This window comes from Lasioglossum baleicum, chromosome 5 (genome assembly GCF_051020765.1).
Source record: "Lasioglossum baleicum chromosome 5, iyLasBale1, whole genome shotgun sequence".
Classification (NCBI taxonomy): Eukaryota; Metazoa; Arthropoda; class Insecta; order Hymenoptera; family Halictidae; genus Lasioglossum; species Lasioglossum baleicum.
The window spans coordinates 7,243,007-7,263,347 of NC_134933.1; the positions used below are offsets into that span (position 1 = coordinate 7,243,007).

At 40.0% G+C, this 20,341-nt stretch overlaps 2 protein-coding genes across 4 annotated transcripts in view; one reads left to right on the plus strand and one right to left on the minus strand.

Annotated features, from left to right (window-relative positions):
* LOC143209041 (odorant receptor Or2) overlaps positions 1-19,923 on the plus strand; it is a 23,856-nt gene extending 3,933 nt beyond the window's left edge. The window contains exons 7-8 of the mRNA XM_076424184.1: positions 49-19,680; positions 19,751-19,923. Coding sequence (XP_076280299.1) covers positions 49-99 — 51 coding nt within the window. The 3' untranslated portion in view covers positions 100-19,680; positions 19,751-19,923. The remainder of the gene's footprint in view (positions 1-48; positions 19,681-19,750) is intronic.
* On the minus strand, positions 6,527-19,296 carry LOC143209042 (uncharacterized). Of its 3 annotated transcripts, XM_076424185.1 has the most exons (10): positions 18,975-19,296; positions 14,972-15,176; positions 14,426-14,843; positions 12,746-12,862; positions 12,545-12,669; positions 11,412-11,583; positions 10,930-11,108; positions 10,436-10,639; positions 9,857-9,961; positions 6,527-6,824 (listed from the first exon to the last, which is right to left on the minus strand). In XM_076424185.1, exons 3-10 carry the CDS (start codon positions 14,444-14,446, stop codon positions 6,590-6,592), a joined length of 1,158 nt encoding a protein of 385 aa, XP_076280300.1. In that variant the 5' UTR covers positions 14,447-14,843; positions 14,972-15,176; positions 18,975-19,296; the 3' UTR covers positions 6,527-6,589. The 3 variants fall into 3 exon arrangements, with proteins under 3 accessions (XP_076280300.1, XP_076280301.1, XP_076280302.1); XM_076424186.1 differs by lacking the exon at positions 14,972-15,176; XM_076424187.1 differs by lacking the exons at positions 9,857-9,961; positions 18,975-19,296 and having other exon boundaries at positions 14,972-15,467.
* Positions 19,924-20,341: the final 418 nt, after the last annotated feature.

The following is a 20,341-nucleotide window of genomic DNA, read 5'->3' on the forward strand; positions in this document are numbered from 1 at the left end:
GTTTCTCTTCTATCGTATATTTCATCTGTTGGTTCCTCATCTTTTTAGGTAATAAAGATATCCTTCAGCTACATGTCTTTCCTAGTCACGATGCTGTAATCACGATCATCTGGAGGAAAGAGACTTCTTTTTTTAAGAGTTGTTTACACTTTAGACATATGTAAAATATGTGTGCAAGTACTACGAACTAAGGCTATGTTCTTAAAATATGAATATCTTTGTTTATAGAGTACCGAAGTACCGAACTTGTAATTTTTAGCAACGCCTCAGAGTGGCCATTCGAGTGCTAAGGGTGTTCAAATGTTCCACAACTCTTTCGAATTCTGTTTTCTATTTAGCAGAGAAACTGATAACGAAGCGCCGCGCCGTATCGCTGTGTAAATGCAGGAAACAAAAATAGGCGATGAACGAAAGCTCGTTACGAAACCAGAAGTTGCCCAGCAGAAGAATCCTCGCAAGTGTTTCGTTTCGATCGAAGGTCCACCGTTTATTCTAATTATAACAAGATTTCCCATGTGCGTATATGTATATGTATACACATCTTCTTGCAGATAAATGAGTACTTAGTCGAACGTACAATTAGCTGCACGCCCTGTACCGCACGCTGTGAATATAAATATTACGAGTGGAACTATTTTACATACAATCCTATCTCTCGATGAGATCCATATCAAGATCTGCGAAACATGTACCCGATAAAAAAAAGGATTCACAAGCGACATAACAAATTCAACGGTTGTGCAACCTTGATAATAGAGGCTACATGATTATAAAAAAATGATTTAATTTCTTTTATATAATTATCAGATCGTGGTGTCGATAAATGTTAACATCGGAAAAGGTTCTCATTTCCGGTTGTTACTCGGTTATCTCGGATGATAAAACAACATCGTTGTTCGAACGAATTTGCTATCGAGGATGCTGAATACATTAATTGGTTTTTTTAGGAAGGCCAATGTTTTGTATTCTTTTAGAGGTGGGAATTATTTGGCGAAATAAATATTTCAAATACTTAGATTTTATTTTGCTTGAAGGAAATCGTATTTTAAATAACGATCTACTATTTTAACTATCTGAAACACGAAATAAAATATTTTACTTTTACACGTTCGTATATTCTGTTAAAAATTCTTTATTGTTTGTTGATAAACATACAGTATGGTGTATCTTACCGTTAGGAAACTATTTATACTCACAAACGTATTGAATTCGAACCAATCTTTCCAGCAATGATATTTAAAATTGGAATTGAAAATAAAGACACAAAATACAAATATTTTCAATATTCTTAAAATAAAATATACTCTATTTTCAAAAATTACTGCATCAATAAATAAAATATTTCCTTTTTAAAGTTGTACGCATACTTTAAAATACATAGGATTATTTACTATATTTTGGCGAAATAAATATTTCAAGGAATATTTAATATATTTAAGATTTTATTTTGCTTAAAGAAAATCGTATAAATATATCTTTAATTAATATAACAGCGATATGTTAATATCGAGCAAATGTTGAAAACAATAAGTTTATAAAAAATATTTTGTGAATTTTTAACATTATCACTGCTGCGTTCCCTTGAGCTGATCGATACGATAACACGCGCTATCGAGATCGATGAAATTCATCGTGATCTTCAAATCGGGTTGCTAAAAGATTTTTGATTGCTCGGTCAACGAGCATTTCGCACAAATCAGTAATAAGTAAAAAATGAAAACAGGATCGAGGGAGGAATTTCATTGATCTCGTCAGACGAATGATCAGCCTATTCAAAAGAATACAGCTTTACACGAAGAAAGCGATCTTAACACGTTCGCAGCCATTGATGTACAAGTGCGACAGAAATGAAAATTTGTTGCATACCGATCTATTTAGTATTATAACTTTGTATAATACATATATACAAATGGTTCCGAAAGTAGCATATTACGCATATTTCCATGGTAAATTATTCCGAATGAATTTTGCTATGGACAAAATTAAAGAAATACCTTTGGAATTTTTTATACAAACAGTTTACGTACATAACTTGTGCGTAAGGGTGTTTATACGAATGATATTTTAAAATATAATACTTAACGCATTAAATCACAGGGCATATAGTTTCAAGCCCACTTGCTGCGAGAATGACATAAATCAGAAATCACGATTTTAAGAAGAACGAATGCGAATGTTCTAAATTGTTATAATTTTTCAAAGAATATTAAAAAGACCCGTGCATTTGCATGCTTATCCAATAATAAAGAAACGAAAGAAACTAAATAGTTTCAACTTTCTGACAAAAATAGAGCTAAGATATGTCATTGTTCGAGTAAATGAGCGACACGTTACTTCACTCGATTTTTCAAAACAATTTGCTGCAAATTACATACACATATGAACATTTACAAGAGTATACATGAATTAGCTTATCTGGTGAGCTGCTTAAAAAATGCATTTAGTGACAGAAGCAGCTACATTTTCAGAGCAATTCTTGTAACCGATATTGTTCTCTATTTTAACTGTAAAATTAAACATTCCTTCCTAGCTAGAATAATTCCATTCTATACGATCTTTTTCATTTTGCTAATATAATGTTTAGTAATTGATTAGACACCATGATATCTAATAATGTAAACAATATTCTGAATACATAATTCAGTGCAGCAAATTTGAATCACGTTGAACGTGGAAATCAGCATCGAAAAGGTGAAGAAATCGCTGGCCGCAAATGTGTTAATTACACGACAGTGAGTAAATTATTCGAATCCACTGTTCAGATCACTTTTCGGATTGAGTAACGCTAAAAAATCGAATGGAACGAGTGCTCGTTTCGTCTGTCCTTTAATATTCTTCAACAGCGCGTTCGAATGTACTATTATCTAATTGTTTTTCCTTATCGGGCTAGATGATCGATCGTATGATTCTAGAAAAATAAACGATTCTATCGTGCGAATCGTGAAAACTACGCATTGACGACGGGGGAGGGATGAAACTCGATGATCCGCTCGCAAACGTTTACCTCTTGCTCGTCAGTGAGTCGTATAGTATTCGATGGAAACTGTATAGCATGGTAGTACAGTAGATCCTTGCTAAACCGATCGAAAAATCTCGATGTCAGGTGCAAAGTAAATGGAGAGCGATTCCTTTCGACAACCGCTACCCTCTCGTCGCGCGCATATACCTATATCTCTGTGAAAATCGATAATCCCCTTTGTCAATAGGAAAATTATGATTTTCAATTTTCACTGAAAAAAGTTACTTTCAATGTTTGTCTCATTAACAACAAACCGAGAACAATTATCGAGTTTATACGCGAAAATCAACAAGAAAATCGAAGCTCGATGAACAAGCTCGTGCGCGGCCTTGAGTAACTACCGAGACCCTCTCTCTCTCTCTCTCTCTTCGGCAAGCATGTCTGCATTTCTGCCAATTCTTTTATTCCAGTTCTGGAAACGATTATTTTAGCTACTGATCGATTTTACGACCACACTATAGCTTTTCCACCAAGAGTACTTCGGTGCACGAAAGAAGAGTAACAACGTGTCTACATAAATTTACGACGTAGTCGCATAATAATCACCATTGCCAACAAGTTATAAAATTTTCTGAAATCCCTTTTGTAACAACGTATGCCTATAGGCTGTGTACGCATACACAGTGCACTCTAACAAATGTGTGTCGTGCACGCACAGATATGTTTCATACTTTCGTTAGAGCATTCTTAATTTTCAGGTATTTCTTGTCGAGGGTGAAAGCTTGACATTTCATGAAACAGAGATTAATTTCTATTGTTTTATCGATTCCCGTGAACTCGGGTATTTCGTAAGAAGTTGTCGACTGCATGGCCAAACGGTTAACTAGATTAGGTTTCGCTTGTGTGCGATTGGTAGCGGAGAAAGTGACCTGCAACTATCAGTTATTCGATCCTGTCACAAACTTCCGAACTGTCCCCATGCTCTGCGTGCACGAAACCCATTTATCAGCGTACACTCTTCATGTATATGTATATATATATATTTTTAGTATATGCTTTCCACAGGATTAACAACTTGCGCTAAACAGCGTGGTTTCGCTACAAATCCAACAATTGCAATGGACGGTTTGCAAACAAACTCAATGGAACGATTCGAGGAACAACGACTCGCGTTCTCCTTCATTCTTCTCGTATCCCTCATCAAGCAGTTGCAGACTTCAGCACTGACGTACTCGGAAACTCGACTTCTCCTCCAGTTGTTCTCCAAAATGGCGGAATCGTAAGTACACCCATTTTACACGCAAAACAAGTCAGAAATGTAAAATAGAATTTTTTCAAGAATTCGCTTCCGAAATTGCGCACAATTAAGTCTGTGCTAAAGTTCCTGTCGATTTTTTTTAAGAAAATACCTGTCTGTGTTTTATTGTACGTATACTTAATTATATGTATCATTAAAATACTTTCTCTTCGTTTCGACTAACTTCTCGCTATCTTTTAGACAAATTATGTAATCGTTCAATCCATTAACCGAAAATAGATTGTATTGGACCTTTTGTATTCAATTGACGAGATAATGTCACGGTTTTACAAGTAATGCAAAGTGTTGCATACATCGGATAAATTTATACGTTCTCGACATCTATTATACCGTATATACCCCGTTCACGTTCGGGCTCCAGTCTCTCGGAAATGAAGCTTCTCGTAAATAAATTTTATTTCACATTTTTGAGTAATTTTTCTTGTGAAATCATCTGTCATCGAATTGTATCATACTGGATTTTACTCGTTTATGATAAAAATGAGGTAAAACAACTAAAAGATGCTGTGTCCGTCAAAATAATCGGTACATCAGTGCTAAGAAACGTGACAGTTCGTTCCAGTCATTGCGCTACTTTGAGCCGAAACTAATTTACGCTATTTTCACGAATTTCTTTAAATTGATAACAGCTTCTTGTTACGAACAATGCATTTCAATTACTGCAGGATATCCACTATTTTCAATGCCGACTTATTGTCCTGAAAATAAAATCTGCGATGATGCTGCTTTGACGGACCCTATCGTGAAACACAGTTGAAAATGTAGCTTTCGATATAAAGAGAAAAAGCTTCGCAGGGGTCAAGGTAGCGCAACCCCTACTGAGAATTCACCGACGAAGGAATTCGTTCGAGGAATACGAGTTGCGACGATTTTCTGAGCCACTAATAGCGAATCTCTACGTTCCTTGGACGATTAATATTAATTGGAAAAAAGATGTAATCTAAAGTCCTCTATGAGTAAATCCTCTTCTTTTTTTTGTTACACGGTTAAACGGCGAACCCGTCTGGACGAGCTTCGATATTTATTACTTTAAAACGTTACTCTATTCCCGGCTCCCGTTTCTTCAATCTTTCTTTTTGTTTCGCCCCCGTAAACAACAACATTTACCGTGAGCTTTGTTTTCTCCGTTGAAAAAAATGCTAATTAACGTGTGATCACGCGGTCACGAGAAATATACGATTGCGGTCATATTGTATACAATCGGCACGCAGGATTGTCGGTGATTGCTGAATCACGCACGCTCGAAATTATATTGATATTGCGTTAGGTAACGATCGCGTCGCGTCGCGAGTTCCGCTTTAAACAATTACTGGCTGAAGCACCGAAGAAGTTTGCACCGGATTCCGATCACGAGTCGGGACTTTGCTCGTTCGTCTCTAAGCAAAAGAGAAGACAACACCGCAGCAGTTGCGTCAGCATTATTAATTGTACGATTAGATGATAAGCGGCGACGTGAGCATTCGGGTTTGAAGCCCGTGACATTGGACTCCGACTAGATTCCTGAAACTGTTTCCCTCAGTCTCTTCTCGAAAATAGAAATGATCGTCGAGACCCTGTACAGGGTCAACACTCGAATCCCACTGAAGATCATCATGTTCCGATGATAACAACGAAGACGTAGAATCTTCGCGCTGCTACTAAATCAGCCGGGCTCAAATGAACTGGATCGTGCTGTAGTGCATCGGCCAGGCACAGTGCAAGCAACTCGCTGTACATATATAAAGCTTTCGATCTATCACAATAGGCATTGGGATTCCGAATCGTTTCCATCTTAAACTAAGCACAGCTCTTTTATTACCCTCGAAGACTTTCTTCCTGGTCGCCGTAACTTCCGTTCTTCCTCGCCGCAAAATTACCAAAATCACCGCTCACTGTTAAAATCGAGATCGGGTGTCGTTCGTTCCTTAAATTAAGCACAGCTCGTTTTGTTATATTCGAAGAATCTTCTTCATCACGCATAGCTCCCGTTGCATCGCGGATGATGCAACGAAGTGGCGAGCAGCTAACTTGATGCGAGACGTTATCCATTGGTACTCAGCACTAGCTACTTATCGAGTCAGGATCGTTCCTGGTTTAAGCGCGAAAGATCCTTCTTACAGCGTCGATTCTTCAAAATGGCGAGAAGATTACTCGTTGCGAGATATTCGCTGCTGGTAACCGATAGTAGTCATCTACCAAGTGAATCGGTATATGGATCTCGTGGATCTTGACTTGGGCAAGACCGTGGATGCGAGGCTCCGTACTCCGTTCTCGAAGAGTAGACCGCGGGGTTACTCGGGCAAGGTCGAAAACGAAGCAAAGTTCCGCAAATGCTACGTAGTCGAGGATGGCGTTTCTGGAGACATCGGCAACTGGGCCTGCCGAGCAGAAGCTCGCCTCGGCCAACGCTGAGGCGAAACCGGTGGCGTCGGCCTCGGCGTGTTGGGCGCCGATCCCGTCGTCAGCCGCCAGTTACTGCTGGAGATGCCTGATCTGCCAACGGACTGCAGACTTGTACTGCTACTGCTGCAGGCCACTGCTCCAGACAGGTCGACCCTCGACACCGCCCTATAAAGGCATTGCAACGTTAATCCATTTCGAGAAGAACTCATTAAACGGGGTTATCGAACTTAGGTAACGTCTTAGAATTTGTCCAGACCACAGTTTGCCCACATTTCTCGCTCTCGAAGTCCCTTTTTCTAACCCATTTGCATCGTTAGTGTATATGGTACAGGGTGATTCTGGGAACTGGAAGAAGTTACTGCTCCTTTTTCAGTGGGAATAGAAAAAAATGACAGAGGAACACATCTTACCTTTTACACTCCACGTTAAAACTATGAGACATGTGCGAAATTCGATGAAAATTCTATGTAAGTCTTGAGTTTTGTCTTCCTTCATTCATAGTGTTATTGTTTACAGTTTACATTATATAGAAATACAGTAATTCTTCAATCGAAGTCCAACAGCCATGTCCTGAACGGACGTCAGTGGTGCAGTAGAGGCTATTTTTTTATGATTGCGTCTACCGCGCCGACCGTGCCGAGACTTCAATCGACGAGCCGAACACAGAGAAGGACAGAATGAAATAGGATCGCGTGGCCGAAGCGTGTCACCGTCGCCGGCACAGTTTAAAGGCCCGTGCGTCATCACAATGTAACACCAATGTTTAATCTTCTTTATTTTTCATTATTTTTTAATGGGACTTTCACCAACATATTCGTGGCATTTTTCTAATGCAAAATGATACCAAACGCGATATAATTTCAACTGTATTTAGTGGTTTAATCGACGATGAAAGTTTCGAACGCAACGAAGAAAAGCGTATTGGAAAGAAAGAGACGCGAACAGAAGCCGCCGCCGCGCCGGCACAGTTCAAAGGCCCGCGTTGTCGCTGTTCTTCGTTGCCTTCGAAACTTTCACCGTCGATTAAACTACCACATACAGTTGAAATTATATCGTGTTTGGTGTCATTTGAATCAGAGAAATACCAGAAATAAGTTAGTGAAAGTTTCATATAAAAAAATAATGAAAATTAAGAAGTTTGAAAATTCGATTCGTGGTGTTCACACCGATATACCCGAGCCGAGATCAATCATCGCCGCCTTACGGCGCGGCGCGGAGCAGCGTTGGCCGGCAGTGGAGTGAGTAGGCACTGGACTTCGATTGCACAGGTGACTCAGGACTTCGATTAAAGAATTACTGTATATTCTACAGTTCTACGAAATATCGAAGGCTACATTCCAAGAACTTCGGAAATGTTTGTAAACATGCTATTCTCGTCGCGACAAAACTATAAGACAATAGATTTTCGTCAGTCGATCTTATCTAATACTCTAATCGCAGTCACAGTGTTAGAAGTAATTGTGTACTTAAAATTAAACATTTGTAATTTTGTTCTTACATAATATAACTATAATGCCGCGTGGGAGAAAAATCTGACAGACAGTGAAATAAGAGTGATCGTGAATTTAAAAGAAAAGAATACTTCTATTTCAGAGATTTCAAGAGTGGCTGGGCGAAGTCGATGTGCCGTGCTCAATTATTTAAAAAGTAGAGAGAATTATGGAAAAAAAGATCCTGGTGGGCGTCCAAAAGCAACAACCGAGCGACAACGACGAGCCATTCTGAGGGTAGCGTCGAATTCTAGCTCGACAGCACGGCAAATTGCAGCGCAAGCTGGCGTTCACACCAATATTCGTAATGTACAACGAATAATTAAACGGACCAAGCATTTAAAAAGACGAAAATTGCAGAAAAAACCGCCACTTACGAATCGACACAAAGCAGCTAGGAATGATTTTGCGGAGAGACATCTCCAGTGGAAAAAAAGTGGAGAAAAGTTATTTTTTCAGATGGAAAACGTTTCAATTTAGATGGACCGTATGGTCTTTCATATTATTTTCATGATTTGCGGAAGGAAGAATTGCATTTGTCAAGGAGGCAAATGGGCGGAGGCAGCATCATGGTATGGGCCGCAATAGGGTACCACGGAAGAACCGATGTAAAATTTATTAACACCGACATGATTGCAATGAAATATATAGAAATATTAGCAGAACAATTAACGCTACATGCAAGCACTATTGCATGTGAAAATTATATTTTTCAACACGATAATGCCGCTGTGCATACAGCGAAACATGTAAAAAAATATTTTAAAGACCGTAATATACAAATTTCACCATGGCCTGCGAGGGGTCTCCAGATTTAAATATAATAGAAAACATCTGAGGAATTTTAGCACGTGCTGTATATGGAAATCGGAAACAGTTTTTGTCGGTGAAAGAGTTGAAAGCTCGTATTGAATAATTGGGCCAAATTAAGTCAAGATCAAATAAAAAATTTATATAAATCGATACCACGACGATTAATTGAAACTATAAAAAATAAAGGTGGCGCAACACATTACTACTAAATAGGAAAATATTTTTCATTAACTTCCACCGACTTTTCTTACGTAAAATATACATTGTCTTATAGTTTTGTCGCGGCTTATTTTACCAAAAATTAGAAATTTTAATGAAACTTTTTTCAATCTAATTTAACAACATTGCCGCTATGGAAATGTATGTACTTCAGTTGATTCTTTGGATTAATAACGAAAACTTTTACGAAAAAATTAGTATTAATAAAATATTAGCTAAAATCGCAGGTGTCTTATAGTTTTGTCGCGGAGTGTATGTGGATGCACTTTATTCTTGAATGCAATCCAATTTGTACGAATGAAGTATGAAAGTACCAACCCGAGGTCATCGAAATGTTGATTTCTTCCTCTATCATTTTTGTCTATTTTCACTTGAAAAAGAGCAGTAACTTGTCCCAGTTCCCAGAATATGGCCACTATCGCCGGAGCGTCTACAGGGTGTATCGACTGAAGCGTTACAGGCTGTTTTCTCAGAATCTAATGAAGCTATCGACTTCATTGACAGCGGCAAGAGATCGAAGGACCATGACGGTCACGTTGGGAAATTATGGTCCGAGCAGTCCAGAATTTCTCAATTCCTTCTCCGGAATTGAAAAATGTCTGACATTCTTACAGGAATGGTTTGATCGTTATCGATGTACGAAATTAGAAGAAAAGTGACATAGACAGACATTACTTTTTCGTGAAGAGTCCTGGGTTATCATTCATGCGAAATTCAGCGGTTAATGGCCATTGACATCTCGCATTGACGTCAACTGTGTTCTCACCATACCGCGACATTCTAAAATTAGTTCTCTGCTATTAGATGTTGACACGTGCTAGATTCGCTTGTTAGTACTTCTAACGTCTTACTTTGTACAGAGCATAGTTACTGCAATCATTTTAGAAACTGTTGATAGTAATTGTCGATATCGAGATAGATCGTTGAAAGGTTAACCATCAAGATCTCACAATATACTTTACCGTTCTTTTTCTTAATGTTGTTCGTAATGAGAATTCGAGTGTCCCATATTACAGTATACATTTCTGAAAAAATGTTCTCATTATCAGCCCTTAACCCTTTCACCACCGTGGACGAGATATCTCGCTTTCACATTGTCGAAGAAACGATTATAGCGGAAGGGTTAAGGAAAAAATGATTTTGCGAAGTTACGCGTACCATAATTTGGAAGAAAAGTATAAGTGAAATGTATATTATAATATGAGACAGAGAGGGGTAAATTTTCTGATGAATTGAATGATCAGGTAATATTACCTTGAAGGAGGCGCGGAACCAGTGTAATAATGCAACCCGGCAGGGCCGCTTCTGGGCCTAACCGACGTTGCTGACACTACGCTACTCGATCTGTGCATGGCTGGCGAAGGGGGCGCGGATGGTAGCATTCTTGGTGTCTGCGGGGGTGTTCTTGTCGACGTCAAGCTGCTGGTACTCCCCGTGGATGGTTTTCTTCTTGGACTCCTGCGCAAGCGTAACACTAACGCATCAACATTTTCACTGTGACTTTAGCCTTGTTTTTTCTATCTTTAACAAATTTGATAAACTCTGTTTTCACGATCTGTTAATTGTAGAAAGAGGGGGGCCAATCGGTAGCAACTGGAACGTTGAACGCTTCCAGCGGCTTCCGTAAAGGGTGAATACTTCAACGACAAAAATAAACTAGACGTCAAGACAGTCCACGTCGTCCGTGTAGTCGCTCGTGTCTGTAAGTGGTCTGGAATTAGTCACAACTGTACAAAAACATAACGAACCTTTTGGATGGTTGCCGGCACAGTCCAGTCGGACAAGGACGGCCCATGGCACATTTCCCTTCGCACACTTCTCGCGCCAGTGCCATGGTTTCGTAATTTCTTAAAGTGGTACGGCACACTTCTGCGTCAGCCTGAGCGAGCGCCAGACTTGGAAACCGTTCCTTTATCCTACGTCGTTCCTGCATCAATGCAAAGGAATGTCTGTGATCAACTTCGCACACGATCAACGCGACAAGAATAAATAGAAGCACAAACCAGAGTCTTAGCAATCTTAAGTATTAATAACCTGAAGAAATTCTTTCGTTACTTAACAGCAGTTTTATACGATAAGCTTTGTTACATGCAGAAGAAGCTGCGTTTGTTAAAGTGCAGACGACAAATCGCGATAAAATGGCCCCTCGCTTTTATTTCGAAATGTTGAACAAGAGGGTAGCGATGGAAGAAGACGATTCAGTATCGAGCATTATCATTTATTTAAATACCTCGTGAAGTCGGCTGGATTCGAAGTCCTTAAGCTGTTGCTGGAACCCAACGTTTGGATTGGCAATGGAACGACCCACTCTGACGACTTTGAGTGCCTCTTTCCATGACAGATTGGTGATACTCATGATATAGGCCACTGCTACAGTGACGCTTCTCGACATACCGGCTAAACTGAAAGCCCGATATCATTTCGTCGATGAGTTTGCGATGAAAATCAGACCGTTAGGCGGTCACCCAGACTCTGAATTATAAATGTTCAATTTTCATAGCTTAACGCATTGACTATGTCAGGCTGTACATATACTTGTTTGGTTTCTAGTCTACCACCTGCTCCAATACGTTTGCTAGCTACCAACAAGTACAGAGTGTTTCATAACACGCGGAAATTAGATTTACAAATTGCATTTTTCTGCTTTTCTCAGTTTTATCGGAAATAAGACAAGCATCTTTCCAGTGATACACTAGTCTTCCCTTTCGCTCATTCTGGATCTATTTTTACTCTACTTTGTTCTGTCTCGTTAACCAAAGCGACGTCGGCTAAACGGTTAGCATAATTAATTTAGTTTAGTGCGATTTCAATCGATGTAGCTAGAACCGGCTGCATGTATTCGTGTTTATAGCGTATGTGCAGCAGGGCGTTGCCGCCTTTAACGCCTCCGGTTAGGTTAACAGCACTGTGCTCTATACTTCGCTTTTATACTAACCCAGTTTAACTTTTACTTCTCATTATTTTGTCGTATTATCGCGGAACTTACAATAAAGGTGTTTCTATACTGTACCAAAAAAGTTTAAACTTATTCTACGAAATAATAATAATCCCGAGAGAGACTATATGTATAAGTGACTGAAACTGTTCTTATATAAACAACATTTCTGCATCAAATATTTGTTATATGAAATTCGTTAAAATATTCCATGAATTTTCTTTTCTCTTCTTTATTGTTAAAAAATAGCGTTTCCTTCCGTATGGACGTACGGTGGAGATGGCAAAGTGCTATTAACGAGGGAGAAAGCATTCCAATTACTCGATGAGCTTTATGCACAATCCCGTATTGGTTTTAGATTAGCAATGCCGTAGTCAACGCGTTAACTATTCTCCTAATTATCTAAGTATTAGGAGAAATGTACACACCAGTGTATAAGAACGTTTCCACCCCTTAAACGGGCAGAGTGGATGAAGTCATTGCACAAGGAAAAATATTGGGACAGATTCTGATCCGGGCTGTCCGCCGCCATTATACACAAATAATGCTTATCCTACAAATAATCCACATTCAATTTATTTATTACGAACTGATTCACGCACATCTCGCCAACTCTCCCGGTTGCTTACTGAATGCAATTGCCGCGCAGTATCGTGGATCGCCAGGATGTGGGTGATTTCAAAGCGCTCCAATTGATCGGCGTCCTTGCTATCATGGTAATTCCCGACGTAGAGGCCAGGAAGGACCTGGGGGTATGAAAGTCGCCGTTTGTCGTTACCATAACACGATCATTATCGCGAAACGGGCAAAGTTGCTAATGAACACGTTCGCTGCTGAACTTCGAACAACCCCACAAAATTAAAGTACACAAAATCGTAGATAAATCATTTCTCCAATTGCATCTGGAAAGCGTACAAGGATCAACGAAACGTTTCAAATCCTTTTAGGTCCTGTAAACCCTACTGAAATTCATCTCACACGAACACATAGGTGTATTGCGGCAAACATTAATTTTTAAAAATAGACATTAAACTGTGTCACTCACATATTATCGACCTGGCAATCAACGTGTTAGTGTGAACTATAAAAATGAGATTAGAACACCTAGGGGCTTGTACAGCGCTTCCTTGATAAAATAATAAAAAGCGATTTTCTTTCTAAGGCAGACATAACTTAGTGGCTTTCAACTTGTTCAGTTTTTTTCTTTTGATATTTCATCCCACGACGCATCGTAAACGGTTATAGTAGCGAGGTTAAAGGCAAGAGACGGTCTAAAGACCGTTCAGGTATCTCTCTCGCGTGCTTCCACTTATTTTTCACTATTTTCAACGCGTAATGGGCGATACTTGAGCGTACACGAGTATGACGACGCGACGATTCACGTTTTAAATCCCGTCAATAGTTCCTATCCCAATTAAGCGTGTTGAGACCGGTCTAGTGGGTGCTCGAGATACGCGGTTGTCGAGATAGCATTGAGAAAAATCGATAAGGCACAGCTTTTTGATGCGGGTACTTCGCAGTTAATCATTCATCTTCGCGGGGATAATCATCCGAACGAGTAGAACAATCTCAGCCGAGCCTACCGGTAATAATCGCTTAATCGATGCCGCATTCTTAAACGGAGGCTGTCTTTGCCTCGACAGTGGGAAGGGAAACAATGGCCGCAAACCTCTTAACTTTTCATCACGACGGATCGATTAAAATCTTCATCTGTACCGGTTTCGTTCTACGCGTTGTCGCGATGCCTCGGAAACAATGGCCATTAAGCTATCGACAAATGGGCCAACGAGTTCCCGGTCTCATCCAGGAAAGACCGCAATTTCGCCGTTACTTTCGAGCGTGAACGCCGACCGGGTTAGGAAATTTATTTTTAAACTGGAAATCTCGGTATTTAGGCCGAATAATTTTAGCACAACGAACCGGCCGCATGCACATATTGAAAGTAATGAAACGTAGCGTTGCAGGAACACGTGCCGCGCCTAGCGTTGCAGGAACACTGACTGCGCTTTGAGATAAGCTCAAAGGAAAAACTCTGCTTTCATTAGCCCACCCTTTGTCTCCGATAAGAAAATTGATATTTTTTGTATGGCTACATTTACGTTAATGCTTAAATGTTCATCGCAAACGAATCAAATTTTATTTCATTTAAAAAGAAAGACGCGACTTCGTGACTGTGACTCGTTAAAATATGGCAAGTTAATCTGTACATTTGTAATTTGAGGAATCTCATTATGGGTGAAGAAATTTTCTCTGGATCTGGTGTGGGTGAAATCATGTCGGTAAATATTATAGCTCGATGCAACTCTTACCTTATTCATACCATTCCCCATGACGCCAGTCCAGCTATAGACAATTCCCTCCGGCAACAAGGAGAATCGTAGATCCACGATAAAAACTATCAGTCTAATCGCTCGTCACACTCGGGACGATTCCTCCATCTTCTCTTATCTTTCGTCTCCCGAGCTCGCTCCCGGATGGCCTTATTGTTGAACAACAGTTCCTTTCGTTCCCACCGGTGCACCCCACACTCTGCACCATCTTCGAAGATGTTTCCCCGAAGTTCCAATTAGTTCCGATACACTTGATCGCTAATTAAATCTCGCGGAATCGACGATCGTTTCCGCAATGCACTTCGCATATTTCTGTAGCGTTCCCTTTTACCAAAATATGATCCACTAGCGTGTGTAACAACGTTTCTATACAGATCGAGCGACTAGCCATTGCCATCTGAAATAATTCGCAAACTTTATTCAGAATACGTTTATAATTATTTACCAGTATTTTATTCAAACAGAACAAATCTTAACTTTTCTCCATCTGTCAATTATTTCAGATGACACTCATCACGAACTTACCCTATATGTACGTATATCTCTCTCGAAAGAGGATTCTCACCGAGCGATTAAACAGTCACTTCGTCGTTATTTCACGCTCATTTTTCTGTATTCGTGCTCGTCCGAGTTCGTATTCACAATCGTTGGTTATAAAAAAAAGTAGTAAAATAGACTTTGCTCGGTGTCGCGTCGCTTTGCATTTTAATCGTTCTCCAGCGTCGGTCCGCTATTTATGAAAATGTAGGGGAAAGATAAAAACTGGCACGCGGGTGCAAATCTTAGGCGAGCGATTGCTGATTAGACGAACTGTCACGAAACTCTTTTTTTAAGTGTGTCATTGCATGTGCGTTCGCCACGCATCCCTCCGTCGGGACCGATCTATGCTGTACAGTAACTACCATAAGTATGGGGCCATCATTTCTTTAATTCACGCTCTACTGCTAGAATCTCCTTGATTTGCTTTCAAAACAATATTACTGAGTGGGTTGAAGCAAATTGAGCAGAAATCTTTTAGTCTTTGATTTACAATTTCCCCTTCAATTGTAAATTTTATATAAATTTAATAATTTATACTCATATTAAATTTGTTCCTTAAATTCCATAATAAACTTACTAATTTATTCTATAATTTTAACCTCTCCTCTTAAATTATATCATATAATAATTTACTAATTTACATTCTAATATTAAATCTTTCTAATAAATTTAATTACTAATTTATACTATAATATAATTTCTCAATGATTTTCCTCTATATTTCTGTACCTTAGGATTAACAGAAAATTAACAGAATGTGTCAACCTTATTTATCAAAAGCATAAATAGCAATTATATTTTAATTGTATCCCCGCCGTTATTCGGAATGAATTGTTGCGATTTATCCGGTGCCTGACGGATTATAACGAGTCATTAAAATGAGAAATGCTACATTAGAGTTTGTTCCCGGAAATGGAACTTATTTATGGAAACAATAAAGTTGTAATGGTAAAACCATTTCTTTTAATCAATAATGAGCAGGTCTTGTTCCCTTTTATAAAAGTTAAAAACAATCGTCGAGGTTTTATGGGACGTTTTTATATTGACATAATTAACTCTCGGAGCAGCGAATAGTGCTTGATGCAAAAAATAGGTTAAAGGAAAAATTCTGAGAAGCCCCCATTGCTTATTGTCGGCACTGTACACGCAACCTTTGCGGCGCGGCGCGTTTATTCCGCCATGTTGCACCGTAAACGGAACTTTTTCAATTTTTCTCTTTTTCCTTTTTTCAATCGTGATAAACATCCATTTCGAGGCCGTAATCGCGTGAAATTAATATCTGAGAAATGTCGTAAAGCAGTGGAGCGTTCCACTGAAATATTAACGTCGTTTATCGTTCGCTGGATCTCTGTCTACATTGCTATTGTCCTGTCCGTAATTCATCGAACGAGAGAGCCGGAACGAAACGTAGGGCTTATTACAGCGCCGAATAATCAAGTTGTTATCCGACGAACGGGAACAGAAATGATTTGAAGGTGAATCGTTCGTGGAAAATGGGCCAGGATGGAGGGACGGGATGGGGAAAAGGAAATAAAGAGCCGTATTATTTTTTCCCCCGGGTCGATTTTTCTCTGACGTTTTAAATGCACGATGCATCCGTCGAAAGAGCCGTCATCCCTGTACGAAAGCAAGAATGGAAACGCGGCCGGAATCGTTACTCGGCCCGCGGCGATAAATTAAAAAGTTTTCGCGTCTTTGGTTTCGTCGTATTAGTTGGACGACCGCCAAATAGAAAATCGAAGCCGGTCTTGCGTGTGCTGATCCTGCCAAAAATCAAATTCGTCGAGACAACCTCGCGGCACGAGGATCGAGCAAGAGGGCACAACGACGACGACGACGTCCGACGAGGAAAGACTTATGATCGAATCGAGCGATAATTTTCAGTCCCGCAACCCGAGTGTCCACATTTGTCTGGATGTGTCGAAACTTTTCTTCCCGCTGCCATAAACTAGGGTAAACGGTTTCCCAACTATCGCGCTCGGTCACAGGTGACCGCCGCTGCAAAATTAATAAAACATTAATCGATTCTCAATACGGGTTTACTTGATACCGAGTCACTTTTGATCGGTCTTTACACGCTAAGTCTAGCGGTAGTAACTCATCGCGGACAAATGCTTTATTTTACAACACGCCCAAAATGATGTTTTATGTTTCATTTCCCATATTATATTTAAATAGATACAGTCAGTCTTTCTCTCTCTCATAATTCATGGCACACGAAAAGCAAAAATTATTATTCTGATTTGAAGAGTGTGCCATCGATTATGAGACAATTATGTGAAACAGATATTAGTTTGCACACATTTGGATAGACTAATTTTCAGAGATAGAAATTCTCGCTCTACGTTTACTTCCCCGGTCAACCGTTTCATTAAATAACAACGAATGCAATAGAGTCTATGCAAATCATCGCCAATGTTTTTATCCTATCTGTTTTATCTCTGTACAGTTGCATGCGTTGTAAGCGTATGTAATCTGTGATCTGCTAATACCGGCTAAATAAATAAGTACTCGAGATGTGTTATCAATTTGTTCGACTCTTACACGTTTGCACAATTTTCCATTTTTTTTTCTGGTTAGCTAATGCACTCGTCATGGGAAATAATATCGGCTCGGTCATGTGAACACGATTCGTGTAAGTTATCGAATAACATTCAAGGCCAATGGTTATTAAATGTTACACAGAGAAAGTGCTGTATTCAATAATTCCATCCCGCATTATAAACAAGCGAACAAACAGATGCGTTCCTCACAAGTCGTTCAAGCCTCTTAAATTAGTAATTCTCTTTTGTCATTAACAGGGCAAACCGATCAAATTCTACGAATACAAGCTGGACAACACAATCAACGTTTGTTCACACTGTATTTCAAAACCTCTCTTTGGGACTAAATATGTAGGGTTGCCAGATCTTCTATATTTTATATGAGTCTTCTATATTTGAACTTGATCTCTCATATCATATTTGAATAGCATATAATTTTCAAAAATCTTTGTTTGAATAAAAAAAAGTTTAAAATGTGCTGTATACCTCTTTTACTTGAACTCCTATATTTTGAGCCTATCTCATATATGCATAATTGCAGTTTTCACTACTTCTTCTATATTTGGATAAAACATTTCTGGCAACCCTAACAATATGCGTGATGTGCTTGCAATTGTTTAATAATATTACATACATCTTTGATTAATTTTCCGACGGATAACAGATGTCATGAGATGAATCACTACATGAAGAAATGTACTTTTAACAATGTAAATACTTATTGGAGACTGTTTAGTAGATTCCACAAAAGAAAAGAAAAGCATTAACAGATAGTTAGACAGAAAAGTAGCTCGTGTATAAACATAACATACCGATTTCTTTTGCAATTTTCATTTTCAGGGAAGTTTGAACACACAAATGTTCACATCTCTCGCGTTAGGTTAGTCCACAAATTATGTATTAAAAATGCGTGTGGTGGCCATTACATTTACACTGTTTTCGCGTTTGTTTCTGACAATCGCGATAACTCCAGAAGTCTACGTTTTCGCATATTGTACATACGTGAAAAAGCAAACACAAGATCTCTATCCCATTTCGAAGCAGGCCGTAATACGAATCTTTTATGCACGGTCCCGATGCAGTCCAGATTTCCATCGACACCGCGATCACAAGAAACATAGGAAAAGCATAGTTGATCGATTTGGTTGTTGTTCTGCTAGATGTTCAAAGCTCATTCAGGCTCGACTTTGATCGGGTTCATTCAGACTGCTCGAGAATACCGCATAAGAGTCAGTCAGGGACCGAGACTCTATTTACTTTGATCATTGCGTGGGTAAGGGTTCGAGATGACTGCGATTCATAGCTACCCTCGGAATTAGGGGTTGAAACGGTGATCAGACGGAAGGAGAGAATCGAGAGGCCAGGACAAGGGGCATGAGATGCATCAGCGGTTACAATGATTCTCGCAGGGGCGACCGATTGATCCAAGGTGGGAATTCGGCTACCTGTCGAACACTGTCACGTTGAAGGCACCTTTGTTTTCGAATTAACCACCGTCTCGGCACGCACACCGCGGCGAATCGAGCGGACACGGTTATCGCGGACCGCGTTACGCACTGCCTAACCGTGCGTACGTTCGACTCGATTGGTAGGAGGGTGCGCCGTATGAAAACTGTCCCGTTGTCTCGGTAGCAAGGAGCGTTGCCAGAATCTAGGGGCACTTGCTGCCAAGAGGGAGAACGACAGAGAGAGTGGGAGGTAGGTCTGGGCCACGGTGGGGGAAAGTAAGGCGTGCACGGGGCAGTATAACCCGTTGAATAACGAAAGCCACCCCCGAGGGAGGGTTTCGTAGTCATAGGATTCGCGGAGATGATTATTCCTCGTCTGGGACACGTTCAATCGACAACGATTCTCTCTGGTTTCCACGGCGATATCAGACACATGGATAAGTAGACCATCGTATTCTCTCGTAATCGATGTTCATTCTCTAATGTTTATTCCCGATAATCGTTTTCATTCACCGACAACATCCGCCATTTTCGTCGAACGGAAAAGAGCGGGAAAATCGTTTAAAGTACGTTCAAGTTTATTGGAGAACATGATGGATTGCGTATCGATTCGCCGTGTGACACAGCTAACAGTTCCAACGAACGGCGGAGAATTGTGGCCGACCTGACCTGAATAACATGAACAGTGTCAACAAGTCGTACGGTGAGTAATCGTATGTACAGAGACACGTGATTATAAGCCCTAAGTGACCTTGTATCTACATGTCTTATAGCCGAGACGCAATAGGGGTGTATCGTATTCGGTGTTGTACGTCCTATGTTAGATTTTGTGGATAAACGGTTTGTTGCGATACGGTATTTCGAATGATGATACGAGATACGAGGATGGGAAAAAAGAGGGAAACTACTGTATCCTGAAGACTAGTGTAAATATCACCGTCGACCAGCAGACGGCGGTGCGGAGGAAAACACAGCGGCGCAGACGCCGCTCGATAAAGCTGTCCTCCTGCTCTTTTTTCGCTTCTCCTCCAATACCCTCCTTCGCGACCACATGATACACCTATGAACCACAACCCTGCCCCACAAACTCACAATCAGAACGGACAGTTCTCTACCATTCTCTACGCACACAGCTTCAGCTAAGGTACGCCAAACGCCAGTGGTGCTAGCAGGTGCTAGTTGTAGTATTAGTAATCCTGGACTAATAGTGATTTGTTTTGTTACTAACCTAGGTTAACGTGCGCACTCTTCGTGAAAGAGATGCATGTAGTCGTGAAGAAGATCAAGAGATCAAATACTGGAGCTCAATCGAAGATTCGCTTCTGACAAAAGACGCAAGGGGTCGTGAAAATGAACGGTAAATT